General features: G+C 40.3%; 2 protein-coding genes across 4 annotated transcripts in view; both read right to left on the bottom strand.

Annotated features, from left to right (window-relative positions):
• mib2 (MIB E3 ubiquitin protein ligase 2) overlaps nt 1-16937 on the bottom strand; it is a 36707-nt gene extending 19770 nt beyond the window's left edge. The window contains exons 1-3 of one of the 3 annotated variants that reach the window (XM_026332048.1): nt 16800-16937; nt 5545-5943; nt 4314-4485 (exon numbers count right to left, since the gene is read on the bottom strand). In XM_026332048.1, coding sequence (XP_026187833.1) covers nt 4314-4485; nt 5545-5767 — 395 coding nt within the window. In that variant the 5' untranslated portion in view covers nt 5768-5943; nt 16800-16937. Of the gene's footprint in view, nt 1-4313; nt 4486-5544; nt 5944-11431; nt 11533-12696; nt 12792-16799 lie in introns of those variants that run through there. The other 2 variants (XM_026332049.1, XM_026332047.1) reach the window with 2 other exon arrangements.
• A 1658-nt stretch (nt 16938-18595) lies between these two features.
• ubiad1 (UbiA prenyltransferase domain containing 1) lies at nt 18596-21620 on the bottom strand. Its single transcript, XM_026331358.1, has 3 exons — nt 21437-21620; nt 20184-20794; nt 18596-19555 (listed from the first exon to the last, which is right to left on the bottom strand). Exons 2-3 carry the CDS (start codon nt 20743-20745, stop codon nt 19068-19070), a joined length of 1050 nt encoding a protein of 349 aa, XP_026187143.1. The 5' UTR covers nt 20746-20794; nt 21437-21620; the 3' UTR covers nt 18596-19067.
• Between the last annotated feature and the right edge of the window lie 112 nt (nt 21621-21732).

Genomic DNA, 21732 nt, shown 5'->3' with positions numbered 1-21732 from the left:
GAATTCAGGATGTATATGGTACAACTGTTATATGGTATATAGTCAAATAAATTTGGTTATAGTAACAAGCTTCTTCAACTCACTGTATTAAGGGTCGTAGAGAGGCTGTGCCCATGTCCTGATGGCACAAAGCAGATTTAGCTCAGACCTGAAGCCTGAATTACTACCAAACAGCTTATAATGGGAGAGTTAGTTCCGTAAGAAATTATTCCTAAAACTTGACCCAAATTTATTTCAAGAGTAAAGCAGGTATCCTTATTTTATGACTTTGGTTTTTGACCTGTTGATTTTCAGTGTTATTATGTCTGTGTAGCTCTTTCAAGGGATAAGGATTTCTAATCCTTCTCTACCAAATGTCATACCCTGCTACCAGACAGAATCAGCACCTATACATAGTGACACAACAGTCAGATCAACAGTCAGCCAAGGGTTAGATTTACCCTTTGAGATAAAGACAGTTAAAAAAAAAAAAAAAAAAAAGACTCACCATTTGATTACAGAAACCAGAGCACCACTTTAAGTACTGGTTTAAAATGTAAGCTCTGTTCACATTTACTTTAGGTCACATGTTGGTGAAGGGACAAAGTCTAATTGGACACATGTTTAAATATATATATATCCACACATGTTGTATCAGGGCCAGGTGGAGCAGTGTAGCTTTATACACAGGGTAGGGATTAGGCACTGAACTCACCTGATAGGTTGACTGGAACTACATGTGCATTGTTTGTGTGTTGAAGAGCCGATTAACCAACTGCGTACCAACAATCTCCTCAAACATATGGTGCACACATATGCTACCCTGAGCAATGTCAGCATGCACACACATCTCTATGTACTATGTAACATAAGAGGGTTACACTAAAGCCATCAACAACACAGCAAACAACCATCTACAATATCCAGTAGACCTGCGACCTTTGAATCACAGTAAGAGTTTTCCACAATGGTCTAATCAGTCATATCCTGAAGATTCATGTAATAAACAATGTAACACTGCTGCTTTAATGGTTTAAGACAAGCACATATGAACTGCAACTTGATTTGTTTTCTGTCCAGCGCCTCTTATCTAATGTGTTCTTGGAAGCTGAAAACGTTACCATGCTAATCTGAACAGCCAAGAATGTTAGCATGCTAATCCAGTTAAATCTGTTGTAATTACAAAGGAAAACTCATGTAGAGAACATCCAGCTCAGGTCTCACACTGAGTTTGAACTGGGGCTGTTTATAGTGTTGACAACTTCCCATCATCCCCCTCAGGACACTAATGCAGTTCCTGCCTACAGTACAGCTATAAACTACAAACAGATCTATTAAACTGTCACAAGTTTGGTCCACATGAAAGAGTCCCCTTTAACTACATGAAGCCCAAACCCAGCCTGCTCAAATTAATCACGGGTGGCACAACAAGAAGTCCAGCTAATTATGAAACCAAGCTAAATTTGCCTTTCTAGGCAAATATCAGTGTGTCCCATGACTGCAGATTATAAATTAGTCTTTTGAAATGCTCTCATTAAAATATCAAGTCAGTGTGGTTTGGATATAAAGGAGTACTGTGTGTTTGACACCACACACTGTATAGTGCTCTTCTATTCCTCTCATCTGACACGGAAAGAAGTGACTTTCATGTGATGTCCTCCCAGAGCTGGCTGATGCTAATAATTCCATTTTAACTGAGATTATGCAAATATGTTTTTTTAAAGGATTATGAGCAGAGGCAAAATCTGAATAATTTCATCTTAATATAATTCAGCATATTCCAAATTACACTGATTAAAAGTTCTTTGCCATTTAACAGTTAATCTGCAGGAATTGATTAGTTTCTTGATCTTTACCAGGCTGTAGTGACAGTAAATACAAATGAATGAAATTCCTATGTAAAACCTAATAATGGATCCATGTGATATATATAGATATAGAATACAGTTAAAAGTGATACTGAGTGGAGCCGAACAAGCAATGTTGTAACCAAGCAGCTGAAAATCATAATGAATCATAAGTGTATGCAATGAATTCATAACTGTGCTGTCAGTAACCAAATATGGAAGTGCCACACTGAAGATTTGTCAAACCACAATCCCACATATTGTATGAAAAGTCAGAACTTCTCTAAACAGAAGCTAGGACAAGTGATGTGGGAAGATTTAATTCCTATCATGGTCAAGTGACTGGTTTCAGCTGAATCACAGTCTCATAGGCCACTTAGGGACATCAGTATACCATTCATGTTTCAGACTCCATCAAAATAATCTCCCTGAGAGCCATAGTGGAGAGGAGCCCAGTGTGTGATCAGTGCAGGCAAACTTCTTGAGCTCCATTTTCAAAATGTCACTTAGATTAGTGAAACTAATTAAAGGGATGCCAGCACTTTGGAAGGCAACATTCATTCTTTCACAAAACATATCAGTAGATCCTATAACAGCTTTTCAAACCGTAATCTTAGCTAATGTTATTTTTTTTACAAAACATTCACAGCATGTTCTTACAACAGGATTAGCTATTACTATAAGACTGGAATTATTAAGGTATTTATGTACTGTACTAAAAATTCTTAGAACTCAATATATGTTAACATGACTGGAAAACATTTTCTTTAATTGAATACATTGACATGTACTTGTCAGTCAACCAGTATTTGTGCAAGCAGCAACCTGTTTTCACCTGTTTGGAGAATCACATAAAACATTTGTTCCACCTTAAAAAGGACACTGCTGAGCCAAACGGCATTCAGGCCTTAATGACAAATCAGTATTCTGAGGAGAAACTGAGGTGGAGACAAAATGAGATGTCAACTACTGTCATAATGCTGAATGATTACAGCACTGTTCCTTCTCATTGGCAGAGGCTGGGCTTCAATTAAAGCATATTTGCTGCTCCAAATACAGCAGGGAGATGACAGCGATACTGGGTTCAAGTCAGGACCAGGTTCAGATTTGAATCTAGGAAGTAAGTGATTTGCTGCATAAGTTAAACTATTCCAATAACATAATAAAATTGAAAATTTGCTGGGCTTTCTGCAGCAGTATTGTTTTTGGACATTTCCAAGTCCTAAATATAGGAACTTTATACACTTTTGTACAATCCTGACTGTATCAAATCACAGCATCCAAACTCATGATAAACAAATAGTAACAGATAGTAATCATTGTTGAATTTCATCATTAACTTTAAGATCTAATCAAATTAAGACCAACAGGTAAGACATGATACACCTATTTGCAGCCCTCATTACACACGAAGATAAATACATTTGTGTTGAACTTGGACCAGGCAAACTATAGTAGAAATCTGGGTCATACATATCACCTCGTTAAAATGAGAACAGGCCATCCAGCTGACATTCAGACAGTGCCTGAAGCAGTTTGGAGATTTACTGTGAACTGATGCAGAAGAGTGGATTCTGAAGGGAGAACTCACTCCAGTAAATCTGGATACACAGGACACTTGGAATCAGCTCACTGAACATTTATTCACAGCAAGGACAAGGCGCAGCTTTAACTGCACTGACTAAACACAGAAACAACAGCTTTTTGATTATGAATGTCCTAGTGAAACTTGCTAAAATTGTATTTTTTTATTGCAGTCAATAATTTAAGAGGACTTGCTGCTAATGTATATGAACACAATGAGGTTCTTACAACATACTGCAGGTTGTTTTGCAGTGTTAGTGGTAATAAATTATCAAAGCACAAACAAAGCAACTATTTTAAGAGTTGCCTGTGTTATATAAAATGCTGTTCATATAAGACTTTATAGCTGTAGCTGGTGGAGATACCTTACTTTAATTTTTTGGTTGGTTAGCATAGTTTAAGATTGACACAAATTTAATCGAATCCTAACGCAAGAACACTGGCTAGTGGCTTAGCTGAAACTTGTATTTTAGTAAGAAAACACAGGCAATGCAACTCTTCCACTCAATTTTATAAATACAGCAATAAATAAAACAATGATTTTCTAACTACAGTATCTGTGTTTGTGTGTAAAGGTCAACACACATTATTTGACCCTGCTCAAGGAAAGGCCTTGGGATGAAACAAAACTGCTTTACTGCAGTGTAAAGATATTAACAATCCACTTTCATCAATGTTATGCTATCTCATTGATGTTTACACTGTAGGCTAGCATTAAGCTGTAGGACTACAGAGTAATGAAAGTCAAGTGGAAGACAACACTAAAAAGAGACGACATCCTATAAGATTAACTAGATTTGAACAGAGGAAGCTAGACGAACAGAAATGCTGTAATAGTTGACACCACAATTAGAATTTAAATGAGACTTATTGGGCCTGGGAAAATTGCAGTGCAGTACTCACGGCTGGGAGTGTGCAGTCTCATAGCGCTCAAAAGCGTGGCTCAGGTCATGCTTGTTGTTCATATAACACTGAGTGCACAGGTCGTAGTCAAAGCACACCTTGCACTTCCATCGCATTCCCATGATGCCATGCTTCTTGCAGCTGTCACAGATGATGTTGGAATGGCGCACCCCTAGAGGGGAAGGAGAGGTCGTTAAAGAAAAGTGAATGGGATCATAAACGGAGCATGCCTGAGGTTTCTAAAGGTCTGAAGCAGACAAGGCATAATGTCAAGTCCTTACTGATGCCACTTATCACAAACATTGTGAGATGGGGAAAACTAATACATAAAGAGCAGAAAAAACCCTCAGTTCTTCATCTCTTCTCCTCTGCCTTCACTCAACTTCTCACATAGAAATGTTGTTCTAAATGGAGCAAAATGCTAATGAGACCTGCATAAATGTTTATGTCATTCAGGTCCAAAATAGAGCTTGGTGGCTGATGATGACGGGTCATCTTTCTGTGCCGTGCTTACTCACAATGCCCTCAGAAAATAAAAGTATTAGAGTAGTATGCTGCTCAAGGTCTTTGAAGATGCATACTGTACATCTTGAATTTCTACAACAAACAGAATTGAAGTCTTAGTTTAAAAGAAAAATGAGAAAGGGAGGGAAACCTAAATATACCAAAGAAAAAAACTGAGAGAAATGAGCTACAATGGAAAATTTTATGCTCAGCTTTATCAAGACTTTTTTTGGAAACACCTCATCAGGTTCTTCATTAATCCTGTTCAAAAGGCTCATTATACTAAACTGCCCAGTTGCTAGAAACAGGGTGAGTCCTCCGAGGCAAACCATTATCATATATCCTGGTCTATTAAGTACTCTCTGGCAGGAGGTTCATGAAGTTTTGAAAAGACGTTCTCCCAAATGACATCCCTTTAAAGTTTGAGACCCTTTATTTGGAGCCCTGGGTTCAGATAACTATCCCCAGATTCTCAGCACTGTTGACAGAAAGGCTGCTGCTCGTTTCAGGATAAGAGGAAATACCTTTAATTAATGACTGTCCTCATTTTTGAATTCTACAAAAAATAACGTTTTCTGTTCGACTGCAAAAGGAAAGGTTTAATAAGTTTGACCATGTGGCTGTACAACTCTGAGTAACTCAAGTGTCATATATTGAAACAATTCTAATGAGACCCAGCCCTAACTGGCCCAGTGTGTTAGTATGACCCTCGTCTTTGACTGCTTACCAATCTGAGCGTTATCATACAGCAGCAAGTCATAGGCACCCTGGTAACCAGTGCGGTAGTTAGTCCGTGTGCCGCTGTCCCACTGCACCACTACTGTCTTGTCTGGTGTGGTAGTGCTGCCCTGTCGGCCGATTTCCACCACGGTGCCCACATGACCCTCGCCATCATCCTGGTTTCCCCATTTCCAGTCCAGGCCGCGCACCACGCGCATGCCCACCTCCATGCTGCCTCTACTGGGCCTTGGCCTGGGGGCTGAGCGCAACGGGCGGGGCCTGGCAGCGCTGTCACTTCCGCTGCTGCTGCGCCTCCGGGTCCTCTGAAGGGCAGAGCTGGCTCGCACTGACGATATTGCAGGCAGGGACGGCACCAGGGGCGTTTCTGGGAACAGATCAGGGGTGACTGGAGGTAAAAGAAAATAAAGGTTTAATGAAAACTGAGGCAAACACCACAGCAAAGCAGCTGTAGCAAAGTAGCAATAACAAAACTGCTCATTGGCTGATCCTTGCTAACTCCTCTAGAGTTCCTGATACAGTAACAGCTTCAAAAAAACATTTAGTCCATCTCACTGCATTTAAACAATGAAATCACACAACCTGTGTGTTGTCTGGTTGTGTGTCTGTCAGTGGCTGCTGGTAGAGTCATAAACAACAAGCCATATGTGTCATTAATTTCAATGCTGTTCACTGGAAGCCTTGCTGTGTGTCATGGCATACAAGCTGGACACCACTGCTCTGCCCTGCTGAGCTAATCAAGGCCTGACATGACACTCTCTCACACACACACACACACACACACACACACACACACACACACACACACACACACACACACACACACACACACACACACACACACACACACACACACACACAAACAAACAAACATCCTTAACAGGACAGTCTGTTCAGTCTGTCTTCATTCATATCCTAAATCTCAATCATAACACTCAATTGCATTAAACTGACCCTAAATTAACATTCATAAGGTGCAGGGGGTAAAGTTGAGCATCATAAAGCAAACAAACAACAAACCTAACAACACACAGTGTACTGGAAAACACCCATGGTCATTTACAGCAAAACATTTATGAAGGTACAAAGTGCTCATGTAGCTTGCAGCTTTGTACAAAGGTATCATTATACAGTAATCCCAACATTAACCCAAAAACCTAGAAAAGAAATCCTAGAGTAAGAAATCTCATCACAGAGACAGACGTATGAGAGCTCACACAAAGTCATGTTGACTTGACTGATGACTCCAGTGAATGCCTGCAGATGCAAGCAACAATGCAAGGAACGTTAGGTGATCAAGGCAATCAACAGACATCCAATCATGACCATTAATCCAATCAACCATTAATCACACATGACACCTCAGACATTATTTTATCTATTGATGCAATGTCTTTCCTTCAACACTACAATTAACACATATAAAGCATTCCTTGTTGCTACTGCAGTGCTGTTATTGTCTAATATTTGAGTGTTTGCAGAAAGAAAAACTGCAGACTTGCAAAGTTTGTAAAAGGCCATGTCCATTTGTACTACAAACAATATAACTGCAGTTTTTAAAGAAAGAGAAAATATACTGTGATTGTCTTCCTGGGTCTATGCTTCTTTTCTTAAACTAAGAAAATAATCATTTGGTGGCAATGACATATGCCACCTGGAGAAATCAAACAGTGATAAATCATTTCTCAGGCAAGTGCGGTTAATCTAGAATAATACACAGTACCTCTAGGAAGTAAAGCAGACACCCTAAGTGTTGTCATTTGTTACTGTAACTAACAGGTCCTGCTTTGCATTACCACCGCATACAAAAAAAAAACTACCTGCATGACTCGTGTTGTGGTGTGAAAGAGAAAAAATGACTTCTAGAAAGCTGACTTATGATTTCACAAACGTGTCACCAACTTCTAATTCCCAGCCCTATTAGCAAGCCAACAGTGTAGACATTTTTACAACTGTCAACAGACAGAACAGCAGTATGTGTACTGCGTGACTGGCTATATAGCAACACAAAACACCTGTGTTTACACTGAAACAGAGTGACGTGTTTGATAAAAAGGTTCATACATTTGACACGATCTTGGTGGCAATCCACCATTTAAGACAGCTATTAATCTAAATTTGAGTGACAATTATGGGAATTAAGCTTTTCTGTATTACAGAGACTAAATGCTTACATAGACAGGAAACCTTCAACGTGTAAATGCTGTTTTAAAGTTTATCCACATACGTGTGAAGAAAATCCTTAATCTTACCCAATACACTCAATTTATTCATAATTTTCTCCCAGTGTGCTTTTTAGCATATAGCGTGCCAGTTCAGCTACAGGGATTACTTCAAAAATCTTTTCAGTAACAGGGCAGACAGATGTCTGTAATGTGGCTGAGATTACATTTGCATGCATATCAAGATTACAATGTCATTTTGGTATTAAAGGCATATGCTTAAGCATGAAAACATATGGGATGTAGGGGATCAAAGGAGAGAAAGCAGGCTGCTTATACTCCATTTTCTCCCTAAAATGACAGCTTAGCCTCTTTTATGCACTGGAATAATATTCCTGCAAGTCAACTAACATGTTAGCATCCAAACAGAGGAGCTGTCTCGGGAAGTGGACGGCTTTCAGCTCCCAGCAGTCTGGGTGTGGATGGATGCAGGAAATGCCAAGTTGATCTACATCTAACAATAAGTGAGAATATAATCACAATAATTCAAGGCCCTGAATGCCTTACTTTAAAACTTTAGGCCCTTAATCCATCATTCTGCTTAGAGAAACTGTCCTACAGACACAGACCAAAAAAAACCTAACCCACCACCTACATTTAAAACTGTTCTGCTACCCACACATACAGTACCCACATCCTCCCCACCCCCACGCTGCATGTTCCGTAGAGAATTCAGACAGAGCACTCTGATAACTTATCATTATTAAATAAACCAGGACTTGTGCTGGCAAGTAGACATAACACGGGGGATTTAAGGGATAACTACCTACACAATAAACTCCTACCCCATATCCACAGGGACACCATTTCTTACAGTGAGCTTTATCTTTTGTCTCTGTAATAACATCGTTTACACATACACACTCCACAAAAAAAAAAAAAAACACACGGTTCCCAAAACATATCTGGTAAAAAATCTTAAAACCCAGTGTTTATTATTTTTTGCTGTTGACAGGTGGTCACTGCCAGAAAGTCCTGTACACACAGAAAATGTGAAGATCCTAAGAGTGAATTTGGAACTGCAAATATACAAAGTAAAGCAGCCTGAGTAGATCTGATAGTACAGAACAAACTAGTTTGACCATCGGAACAGTTTTCAAGATAACTGCTAAAGCCTCAGGAGCAAAGAAATCGACTCGGTGTGCTCTAGACTGACAAATGATTGCACAAAAACACATCGGTTCTGAAAAGTGTTCAGTCCTTTTTAAGCTTTTGTACATACACTTTAATGTTTACATATGCAATTCAATATCGTGTGTGTACTGATATCTGCCGGGGCCAGCAGGCCAAACTCCAGCCCTGTGCCATTGGACTTGATGAAATTTGCTCTGAATGTTTTCTAACTAACAGGAGCACATTAAATGCTGAGCTGAAAAATCTGAAATCTGCAGCAGCCAAGATGTCATCCAGGATAATGAAGATATATAGGACGCTCACTGTGAACAGAAGTAAACATCAGAGATACAGTATCCCAATTATGCTTTAATAAATGACAATCATTAAAACCAAAAACAATAGGCAAATTGTTTAAATCTAAAATAATACATCTAAATTTTTTAGACAGACAAATTGCCACACATTTCCCCCACACCTGTTTTCAATCCTGTTTTGGGCAATGATTTAGATCTTGTTTTAGGAAACTAGAATCAGATTGAAATCTCTATAATACATAGACGTCTTTCTGCTGAATTTACAGTAAATAGGTGGCACAAAACCAGCTCTTTAAAAAAAGCTTGAGAACAAAGACTAGAAGCCTTACAAGTCTGAGCAATTAAAACTGTCTTGTATGAAACTCTGACAGGTGGACTGTTACCAATAAATCAATTTCCACAGTGCAAAGGCAAATATCTATTTAGACCCAACGGATGCTGGCTGTCCAAAACATACTCATTACTTTTCCCTGTGAACGGGGGTAAAGGCAGTCATGACCAGGCCACCTGTGTTGCAGAAATGCCTGTGTCAATCTGCAACTAAGGGCTGAGACGGGCAGGATTACAGCTCACTGCCTGCAATAACAGATGGGCTGGCTTCCGTCACACACCTCACTGAGGGATAATGTGGGAGGGCACTGTCAGCTTCCTTCACATAAACAACCAGGCATTTGGCCACAACACAAATACACACACCACCGCAAACAAATGCACACACTCAATAACTGCTCAGGGATATTTGGTCATTCCCATAAAGTAGTTATCTTACCAAGGTTCACCTAGGAACCTTTTTTTAAACTGTGATGCTAAATATCAATAAATAATTTACATTCTCACGGCGATATCACTTTAAATTTCAGTAAAAAAAGATGAAAATGGTTAAGAATGAGTGTTACACAATAATTGACAGAAAACAAAAATACCCTCTAAACCCCTGAGCTTGCAAAAAAAAAAAAATCACTTAGTATTCAAAAACATAATGTAATGAACTGGATTTGTTCAGTAAATGGAAATAATGCAGTAACAGTACAACAGTAAGTACATGTGAGCTTCTCGTTTATATAGTATGTACTTTATATTAAAAAAGCAGTTCTAGTGAATTTTATTGTAAGGAGTCAGAGTGAGGCCCACTGCTAAATGTGGAGCTCTACCACCTATGTATTCATCATCTACAGCAATTTACCACATCAGCACACATCAGAGCATTTCCTTCAAAATGTGATCAAAGGAAACATGGTGTAAAATGTCATGTAGCACTGAAAGACTAGACACTGGCAAATGAACTGCTGCAGTGGGAGTGGGAATCCCACAGTCCCATGTGATCAGAAGGGACTGGAAGTAGGCTCTGTTGCCAGTCTTCTCTGTGACTGTCTGGTTGGTTTAACATAAGGTTAAACAAAATATTTTACAATCAATATAGTAATGCTACAGTACATGTGTATCTGCTCCAAGCAGGCCCATCACATGACACAGGCACTGATGGTTTCACTAAGCGGATAAAGAATATTTCTAGATCTCTACCCAGCCCAAGGGGAGACCCAGATCTGATAATAAGCACAGAGCAGCTTCAAAATGGAAAATGAGTCAGGAGTATTATTATTGGCAGATCCAGTGGCATCAGATACATGATACCGTGTAATGCAGTAAATGCCTGAACTGTATGTCCCATGACATGTGGTCAGACTGGCTTATATCCTCACTCTAAGGCCTAATAAGAACAGAAAAGAACAGAAACATCTGGTGACCAGGAGACTTTCAGAAAAATCAATACGGACCCTGAGTAAATAACACATTTACAAAGATCTCCTCAGAGTGGGCGACAGGCCTAAAATAAGACTCTCCATTTCAGGCTTCTGCTCAGCCTGCCTACCTCAAATCTCACTTAAACAAGCACTGTAGACTAGATCATAATGATCACATATAATTAAATAACTGAAACAAATACAAAATGTACTACATCGTCTTCAAATATTTATTTGTGAGCTTTGCGTGTTTGCGTATGTGCTGTCTTTGCAAATGATCATTGTATCAGTATCCTTACAAAGCTTGATGACCGCACACTATGTTTAAAAAAGCAAAATGAATTGTTCATATCAGCAAACTTTATCCCTGGAGAATTTTACAACAGCTCCACCATAGCAAGCCATGTTCCCTAAGAACACCTACAGGACATTAGGTGACGCTGTGCTGAGATTTAGGTACCATCATGAATTATCATACTCACTCCCAATGATCTTCAGGCCACTTTTGAACATGCTGGCTGCTGTATTATTCCACCACAATGTTACACTGCTATTATCCCAGGTCTATCAGCAGGACCATTTGACAACCTCAATGAAGCAGTCATCCTACTAATGGGGGAGTGAATGGTTTGCTGTGAACTTTGCCCTTTGTTTTGGAACATGCAGTTTTTTTCTCCCTGATGATTTTGGTCTGACTGACGTTGCTCAAGGTCTGAACAAGCCTGGAACCTTATCAGAAAAAAAACAAGCTGGCTGAGCAAAGTGAAGAAATAATGTACAAAAGGAGCAGTGCTGATGTTTCATTAGGACTCTGATTCAAGTAAATACATTAGTTTATATAGTAGCGAGGAATTGTTGTGTCACATAATCAGTAATGTGGGTAAGTTTTGATCAGTCCAAACTGTAAGTCCAAACTTCGGGGCTTTACCTGTCCGGGCAAGTGAAACGTGTCCAAAATCAACTGGAGTCACATGTTGCTACTTGTGCACTAAAGTTCCGGTCTGTGCTGAAACAATCTTGGCTGTGCCTGATACAATCATTTCATTTAGTGTTTGAAAGATGAAAATAAATAGTCATGTCAGCACCTCAAACCATCACCTACACAATCTGATTAACATCCCACAGCACTATAGCTATTGTGTATATGATATAGTTAAGTTCAAAGTGTCTAATGTTATAATAGCTACTTCGAATAAAAATCTGTATCCTGCCCATTGAACATGCTGTGGTTAGACAGCCTGAAACCAAGCATCCACACACTAAAACCCAAAACTACTCGCATAACTTTGACATCACTATACTTGATAAATGGCTGCGATGCTGTGTCTGCAGGTCAGAACAAACATTTCTCACTGACCATCACCAGTCTTACACAGTGACCGCGCAGCCAGGTCAGCCAGGTGTCTGCCTGCCTGCTTAGTATGTCTACTGGCTTTACAGCAGATTGCAATGACATGTGGCACAACTGCAGTAACATGGCCATGGACACACACCAGCTCCATGTATGTTTGTTATGTTTGCACTTAATCCTATTACAGACACATCAGCAAATCAAAAGCAGACATATTTCATTTAAAGGACAAAGTGACAATGGCTAATCTTTATTCTAAAATTCCAATCTCATTTCACTGAATTTGACTGACAGGAAAAATATATTCTGCTCTAATCTTAAAATCCAGAAGACGTGCTAGCATTACCCAAATAGTCAAGACTGAACTGCATCACTTGATAAATGAAACTAGTTTACCTGTTGGTACAGTGATCTGCAGTAGGGTGAACAGAGACCAACAAAAACAAGGAAGGGAAGAAGAGGAATCAACTCCTGTTACTTAAACATATCAGAAGATAAAAAAAAAAAAAAAGAGCTACCACCAGCGTCCAGCGAGACAAAAAGACGCCTCTGGAGCCCTGTTGTGATGCACTCCCTGAATGAATTGGCTGAGCAGGAGGAGAGGATACAGGGGGTGGAGGAGAAGGGCAGCCAGGCCAGGATTCCAGAGATGTAATGCACAGTTGCAAGCAGTCTTACAGAAACAGCGTCCTGCCGTACCGGCAAACAGCCCAGCTCTAAAGGATCGGAGCTCGAGGAGGAAAAGGAGAGAGCCCTGCTGCTGGAGGATGCAGCCAGCATTTAGTCCTTTGTGCGTTGTGTCAGCAAGGATTATCACCGTGGAGGAGGAGAGGAGAGGGAGGAGGATGGCCAGTGAGAGTGGCTGCCTGACGAGCGCTGCATTCAGGTCGACATTCTCTTGCTCTTGCAAAAAAACAGGCCAACTGGCTTTGCTCCGCATGGGACTCCTCAGATGCTATATTCCATCATCAGGGGGACGTGAGCGTCAATAACACAAGGTTACACACAGTGTTTACTGATCAGTATGTGTAAACACATGCGCATCAAGCTCAACATAAGGATGTACAGCCCTTTCTTTCATAGCCATGAGGACACTATTCCTTCTACTGCCAATAATCAGACAAGCAGAGGACAGAGGGGAGAGGGGAGGGGCATACATTTCAGTGGGAGGGTCTGTCTGTGTGTCTGTGTGCACGCAGGGAAAAAAAAGGGATGGGGTCAGAGGATATTTTGATGAATGGGCACCTGCCATGATGGTCATTTTCAGTTGCAAACTGGTTTATGCCGCTGGTGAGGTGGTAATACCAGCCCGAAGTCTGCTCCCAGCTCAGAAGGAAGAGGGAGACTGTGTGTGTGTGTGTGTGTGTGTGTGTGTCTGTGTGACTGTGTGACTGTGTGACTGTGTGACTGTGTGACTGTGTGACTGTGTGTGTGTGTGTGTGTGTGTCTGTGTGACTGTGTGTGACTGTGTGTGTGTGTGTGTGTGTGTGTGTGTGTGTCTGTGTGACTGTGTGTGTGTGTGTGTGTGTGTGTTTCCCTGTGCTTTTCTAGCCTTGAACAATGCTCTTTTAATGGGGCCACAGCTGTGGGAGACATCAACAATATGGCTCCAACAACCAGCCAAAACGTCACTCCACTAATGCTGTCACACACACATGAATGTGCAACTCATGCTGCCAGAACACAGTCAGTGAATTAATGGGGGCTTAGGATGTTGTTGAGACAGGCTTATAATGAAGTTTATTACACCACTCTCCCATCTTGTAAACAAAGCTGCTGCTGTCCATGTAATGGAAGTGTTGGTCTCAATCATATAAAAGGAAGCATTCATTCACACAGCTCCTTTTTCAGTAGACACTGACACGTACACATGAACATGCCAGTCACCAGATCAGGAAGACAGGTCAAATATGAGCTTGATCGCTGCAGAGAAAGACACAAAGATACTTAGATACTGGGATAGAGCCATCAGGTGCATCTAATAAACCAACCACTCTGGCATGTATCCAGGCAATATTTGGATCCTCTAATAAAGTATGAAAAACAAGAGAGGAGTAAACATGTTTATGGCTGCAAAATAAAATCAGCAAGTCAAACACTCAACTCTATTGTTGCCCTGTGTACTCTGGTCTTGAACTAGCTATCCTTTCTGTTCAGATTAAAGCACATAACCATCTGTGCAATGTGAATTGACACTATGATGACATTTTATCCTTAAACTCACTTATAAATAACATTCACCTTTTTTCAGGCTGTAAATACTGGTCCTGCTCCTTCAGCTTTAAGTATTCTTTCTGGATCCTATCCTGCAGCTATGAGCACCAAATTTTCACACAGTGATCGCTGACATTTTTAACTCTAAATTGCCCATAGGAGTGAGTGTGAGTGTGTGAGGTTGTTTGTCTCTATGTGGCCCTGTGATGGACTGGTGACCTGTCCAGGGTGGACCCCTGCCTTTCACCCAAAAAGAGCTGGGATAGGCTCCAGCAGATCTCTGTGACCCTGGTTAGATATAAGCAGGTATAGATAATGGATGGATGGATGACTACTGACATCATCATTGATCATACTGGATGACACTGGGATGCTGACATTCCCAAGACAGCAAAACAGATTGCAACTCAAATTGTCATCTTTGTAACTATTACAGGACTGGCTGGTGGCCAGATGTCTGTTGGTATGAATTCCCAGTTCAGCTGGGAAGATCCTGGTAGGGAAAAAGTATTAATCTCTCCGCTGAAACTCGTGTCAGCTGGCAAAGACTGGGATGGGCAATGTAAATCCATGACTACAGCACTAGTATAACTATTACTATCACTATTACATATTGTATAACTATAACATGACTGGTAGCCCACAAGAAGCCTTTAATCTGTAGTGCTCAAAACCCTGAATTTCACTTTGTTGCACACAAAAGCTTCAGGTCAATAGTCTTCTAACTGTTCCAGGGAGAGGGGAATTACATTCTATTGGAAAACTGAACAGCAGAGAAATATTACAGTTAAAGCCAGTGGTTATTTGGCCCAAATGCTGCTGACTGCAACCACAGCCAAACAATACTGGTTACTGTGAAAAATGTTACTGCACTGTGGTGATAGCTACTGTCACTCTCCAAATTTCAATATCACACCCATCTGTCAACCAGGAATGTCATTTTCTTTTAAATGTTAGTTTTCTTAGTAACCACACTGGCTATAATCTGCAAGCTGGATATGAAACTCGCTCCTACTGTTATGCTGAAAATGAAGTGTATGAAGATCAGACTATATAAATAAGATATATAAATGACTACTGACAGAGACATGGAATTATGCAGAAGTAATTGGCACGTCTTGGCAGACAAATGCATGCCAAGACTTTAGTCTATAAAGAACAAGGACTACAGCACAAACAAAACATGCCTCCTGAAACCATCAATACTAAAGGTTAGTTTTACACAAATTGTATTGACAGTTCTTACCTTGAGAACATCCACACAATATTTTCCCCATTTCTCCTCAACTCCAATCAACCGCTCACCTCTATTTGGCTGAACCACTGGTATTTATTTTTTTAATGTAATCCAGCCAACATTTCAAGATTAATCGATTAGTGTGATTTCGAGTGGTGAAGAGAAGAAACCCAGAATGAACAAGACAAAGAAACAGCAGATAACTTAAAAAAAAAACAACTTTGCTCCCAAGTAGGTGTGGCTGAGAACTGACTGCCCAGTTGCAGCTCCAGTGTGTGGCAGCTGCAACTGGGCCCTGCTTCATCACTGCCCACTGACCAGAGACATGACAGGTGTGAAGGGTTAGGTCTCATTTAACAACGACAGTAAAACACATTAACAATTTTTTTCCTCTAGGAGTGATCCGAGCTGATTAAATGAGGTTAAGTGTGATCACTATATTAGATATTAGTCCAGTGACAGCTATTTTTCTTATTATAAAACATAACGGAAATATACAGATTGACAATTTACTGGCAGATCAGGTCACCCCAAATATATTGACGCCACCTCTAAACGTCGTTCATAAACTGGCCGTTTTATTATTTTTAATTTTGGGCACCTACACCAAATAAAAAGCACAGACCTTTGGGGGAAAAAGCCAAACACACAAACCATCTCTTATTACAGCTCAGGGGTCTCTCCCTAAAATTAAAACAGCTGATGCTAATAACAGCGCTATCAATAGATTCATATCGCGCACCATAATAAAACTAGACGAGTATTTATATCGGGCAAAGTAACTGAGCCACATCTCATGTTCATAGAGGTGAAGTGCTGCTGGGCAGATCGAATCCAAATGCACCATTAGTCAGCAATATATTGTGACACACAACGAAAAGCTTGGCAAAATGAATCTGACAAAATGAGCTCTGCGCGTCTTTATCATAGAGAGGATGGTGGGGTCGTGCGTAGTGGATAGCTCGTCGCTGACGCTAGCTAGCTAACTAATGTTTGTTCATCCTTTATTGCCATTAAAAACAACTTCTGTCATTGTGTAGCTACTCACCGGATCTCTATCAACAGTGTTCACTCTGTAGTCAAATCTATTTCCATGTCGCTGTCCACCACCAACAATGACATGACTAGTTTAGTGATAAATTAGTATTTGGAGACGTTTCGCAGCGCACAACCATGACAACACGCCCATGCATTGCGTCATTACTAATGCTGCCTTCACGTGCTCGTCGTAATAAACATAACATCCCCTGAACGCAGCTAAGATGCGTTTGGTTACCAGCTGCAGAAAAATAACCTCAGGTAGCTGAGTTTGTTCACTGCACCAGTATAATGGTCAAACATCGTTTGAGAGGTAATTGTGAATAATATTTATTGCATATTCATTTTTGGTGCAATACGATCACAAAACAAGAACAGAAATACGATTCTAATATAAATAATAAATGTGCGTGTACAATTAATTAATAAATACGGTAAGTTTGTTTTCCCTTCACACTCTCAACAGACTGAGAGAAAAAATGTGTAAATCTTGTGTAAATCAGCAAAATGTGACTGATGTTAGGGCAAAACTCCACTATAACTATAAAATTAGATCCAACACGGAAAGCATGACCTCTGACCGTCCAAGTATAGTTCCCCTTTCATGGAATGTGAAAATATAAAAATAGCACAAAAACATGTCAGAGTTCCTCAGAGGTTCACTGGTAATTGTCTTATCTTTGTCAGACCCCTGGTGGACAAGAGAGTTACAACACTGTGTCATTCAATTGGCTCATTACCGCAGGCCTGATGACATCCTACTCTTGCTTGTTTCTCATAATTTAAAATGTTAGATTCATGCCTGTTAGGACAGAACTTCATAACAGTCATGGCTACAATATAATTTCATAGGATGATTATATTAATATTCTATGTATATTCTGAAACACACAACATTACATGTGACAGATGTGTGACAACAACAAGCAGTATAAACAAAATGACAAGAATAATAATATGGTCTAATGAATGCTGCACTGCAATTGTGATATTTAGCCTGTTCAAATTAAAGGTACCAATACACATTTTGTACAGATTTTTACCATTAACTGACATAGGAGATACAGACAGTAAAGCATTCAGATCTATGATTGATATATCTGACCCTGCAAAAACAGCGTCTTAACAGATTTTCACCAGTTAACAGTTGTCCAATACCACCCCCTGCTGACAAATACACTGCTGCACATATTAATTTTTTGTGGATATCACTACTGTTAATGAACAGATTTAATTCATTTAGAAAATGTTATAACAAAATAAAAAAACTATTCCGTTAAGCAAAATAAAAACAGGGAGCAGCAGAATACTATGCCAATCACATGCAGTTTGCACCAATCAAATCAAATATTATTCCTGGTGCCTCCACCTTAGTGTTACTGTGAATGTTATTTTTAGCACAGACACAAAATTCACTTGAAACTTATTTACTGCTAGGAATGTATCACAAATGCATAATCAGCTTCTCATCAATGTCGAGCCTGTACTGCTCTCTAACAACACTGGGGAAAAGTCTATGCAAACAAATATATGCTGCTCTGTAACCAAAGGCTTTCACACCTGCAAGTTGGTGCGGTGGACAAAATCAAGGGCATTCATTTTTGGTAGTCTTTTCCTAAGTCATTAGGTCATTGCTGCAGTTCATATTATATCTACATGCCCCACAGCCTTTTACTATTTTGAATGAAAAGAATCATACAGCTTAATCTTTTTACAAATCAGTTAATCAACTTGTCAATTTACAATTTAATAAATGTTTTCTCCTCTTGTATGAGTCTCATTAATCCAAAATAAAGACATTGCACATTAGTATCAGCGAGTTTATTACGATCCAATGAAATACTATGTGGCTCTCCAAAAAGAAAATCACAATGAAAAAATTAACAGTATGCACTGCACAGAAAGTACAATTTTGTAAATAAAAGTTTATGGATGTTTCTAGGTCTTAGTGTTACATGTTGTGCCTTTAAGAACTACAAATATGGCAACTGTAGGTTTATTGTCTGTGCTTAAACGATGAAAACGTTGCCCACCTCTACAAAGTGGCACCAACACTTCTTACTTTTACCAACACATTACAGTGAGCTTAATACTGAAAAAACTAAACATCTGATTATGCCTTCAAAGAGAAAGACAAGTACCTAAACTAAATCTCTGGTCTGCATAAAAATTAGACAATAAATTAAAGCCAATGAAAGTCCTCATATAGCTTTGTAAAAATAAAAGAGGTACATAAACTAGTTAAAACAACAAAAATTTAAATATCAAAGCTAATAAATCACAGTAACGGCAAGCTGCCAGGAGGTGCCAGAATGATCCCAAACACGTAGAAAAGTCCCATCAGAAGGTTGAGCTTGGCCGTCTTTTGGGGGATCTTGGCGTAGCATTGGCTGCGGAACTGCTTCTCCAAGGGAAAGGCCATGGGCAGCGTGAGCAGAGGGAGTGCCATGCTGATGGTGTAACGGGTGGCAAGGATGCAGAACAGCACATAGGGGACAAAGAGCAGGAGATTGTAGAGGACATAGGAGAGCGTTGGGCCTATGAGGATGGCCAGGGTGACGATGCCTGCATGCTTGTCAGAGTCCATGTCTCTGGTGTTGTTGCTGTGAAGGATGGCTTCTGTGTTGAGGGCTAGGGGCACAGCATAGACCAGTGGCAGCACTGATAGGTAGCCAACCTGTACCGCATAGGCAAACATGACTGCCAGAGGGCCGAAGGTTATAAGGATTACCACATCTCCTAGAGCCACATACTTCAGACCAATACCTGAGGAGAAGAGTAAACAGAAGCCAAATTTGACATTTTCAATCAAGGGATGTCAACAAACTGCCACTACATCATGAAAGTAGTGAATGTCCAGCACCTCCTTTTGCAATAATTTCTTCATCTCTTTAGTTCCATATGTGAAGAGTTTCCTTTTTGTCAAAACTGTGGCGTTTGGTAAGAATCTAGGCCAACTCTGAAGGCCCACTATGCAAACAAATAGTAGTGAAAGCTATCTTGTTTACACTCAACACTTTCTTTAGGGGTCTGATTAATGTTGTGTTAGTCATTTAAAAAATATTCCAGCAATTCAGTATTGCATTCATGATGTAAACTCATATTTGTAGTCTCAAAGTCAAAGCTGAAGTAACAGTGAGGACATCAGTGAGGGTATTTTCTCTAACTTGACAGCTCAGAAAACAACTACAGGATAAGTAGTACTCATCATGACATGTTTGTCCATGACAGGAGAGTTCCCTTTTCATGAGACATTTTAAAATATCTACCCCAGGAAAATGTTTGTGTAAACACCAAACTTTTGCTCACATGTGGAGCACCATGCAATGCTGCATAAAGCAATTTCAATGCAAGAGGTAACAATCCAAGAAATTCAAGTTAATGTTCTACTCACCTCCAGTGTATAAAAAAGAGCTGGAGAGTCCCCCAAAGTAAATAAGGGCCAGGTGCTCCAGCCTAAGTGTAGACAGGAAGTAGAGCAGAGTGGCACACAAGCAACCCAAAGAATACAACAATGCTCCAAACATAACAACATCTTGTGGTGCCAATATTTCATCTACAAGAGTCCTATCATCACTCTTCTTGTGATCAATCCCTTTGGAGAAGTCATAGTATGTGTTTACAAGGTTGCCTGCCCCATGGACAACAAGGACCGCCACGGCACAGACCATCAGGATGACCAAGTCCACAGAGCCCTCCAGTTTGTACGCCAAAGCGCTGCCAAGGGCCACCGGTGTGAGTGAGGCACTGAAACTCCATGGTCTCAGTGCTAGCACATAGGCGGCACACTTTTGCCTGGCATCTGAGGCGACGCGGGCCATCCTCGACTTGTGGTTAGTACCTGGTGGGTGACTGACCAAGTTATTCATCCCAGTCTGCCACTGCTGGCCATTGTGACCGTTTGTTCCAGCCAATACAAATGTTTCTGCACTGCTTGATTTCTGCTCTTTGGCCATTGTAATGTAGGATGTCTACAATGTTCCCAAACGACTGATTCTGGAGTTCCTGTCGATAGAAAAACAATCCAATCAGCAGAAGTACAAGATGCATGACATAACACACCAGAGTTCTGATACATATATAGCATTTCAGCAGCAATCCCCAATCAAAACATGAACAGTATTGTAAGTATTGTATATGGAAAGGTGTCAAACATCGTAGGCCAGGAGCATTTGCTTATTGTTTAAACAAATATTTAGATAATCCACTAAATTTGGATCAGTCATCAAACAACATTGACACTGAGCCACTACTATTAGCACTTCCATATCCATATGCTGCAGTGCTAGTGAGCCGTTTGTGACCTTATGAGTAAAAACTTCCAATTAGTGTAAACAAAACCCATGTATGAATGTATTTGTTTTCTGCACAGATCTGAAACTGAGATGACTTTCCTGGGACCTGACACTTCAAACCCAAACCCAAACCCAAACCCAAACGGTGGTTTCTGACCTGATCCATTTAGTTCGCCAATTTAGATGACAGTTCATTAGACACAAGCCATACTCGGATATTGGAGAAACCAACACCCACTAAAGGCCAGTAAACCTGGAGGGGCTCAGGCTAACTGCTCAGATTATGGGATTAAAGCTAACGGGTTAACCGCTGAGCTAACGGTGACTCTGAGGAGGAAAAGTCTGCTCCTACCTGTTATGTCTTCGATATCCGACACCAAGCGAGTTTCTCTTCACCTACAAACATATTTCTGTGCGGTGAGAGGCAGAGTCACACTTCGGTGTCAACTTGAAGAGGACATGACTGGTTGGCCGCCGTAAACCCGACTACACCTGACAGGCGCCATTTCCTCCCATAGAAGTGCAACACCACACAGAGGTCGGAGAAACGGAATCTAATAAAAATGGTTCCGACTTCTTCTTCTTCGTTTTTTATTATTGGCGGTTTGCAACCAACTTTAAGGTGTATTATCGCCACCTGACTGTGGA

Source organism: Mastacembelus armatus, chromosome 7 (genome assembly GCF_900324485.2).
Source record: "Mastacembelus armatus chromosome 7, fMasArm1.2, whole genome shotgun sequence".
NCBI lineage: Eukaryota > Metazoa > Chordata > Actinopteri > Synbranchiformes > Mastacembelidae > Mastacembelus > Mastacembelus armatus.
Note: the sequence above shows the minus strand (reverse complement) of the source record. Positions and strands in the feature narration are given on the sequence as shown.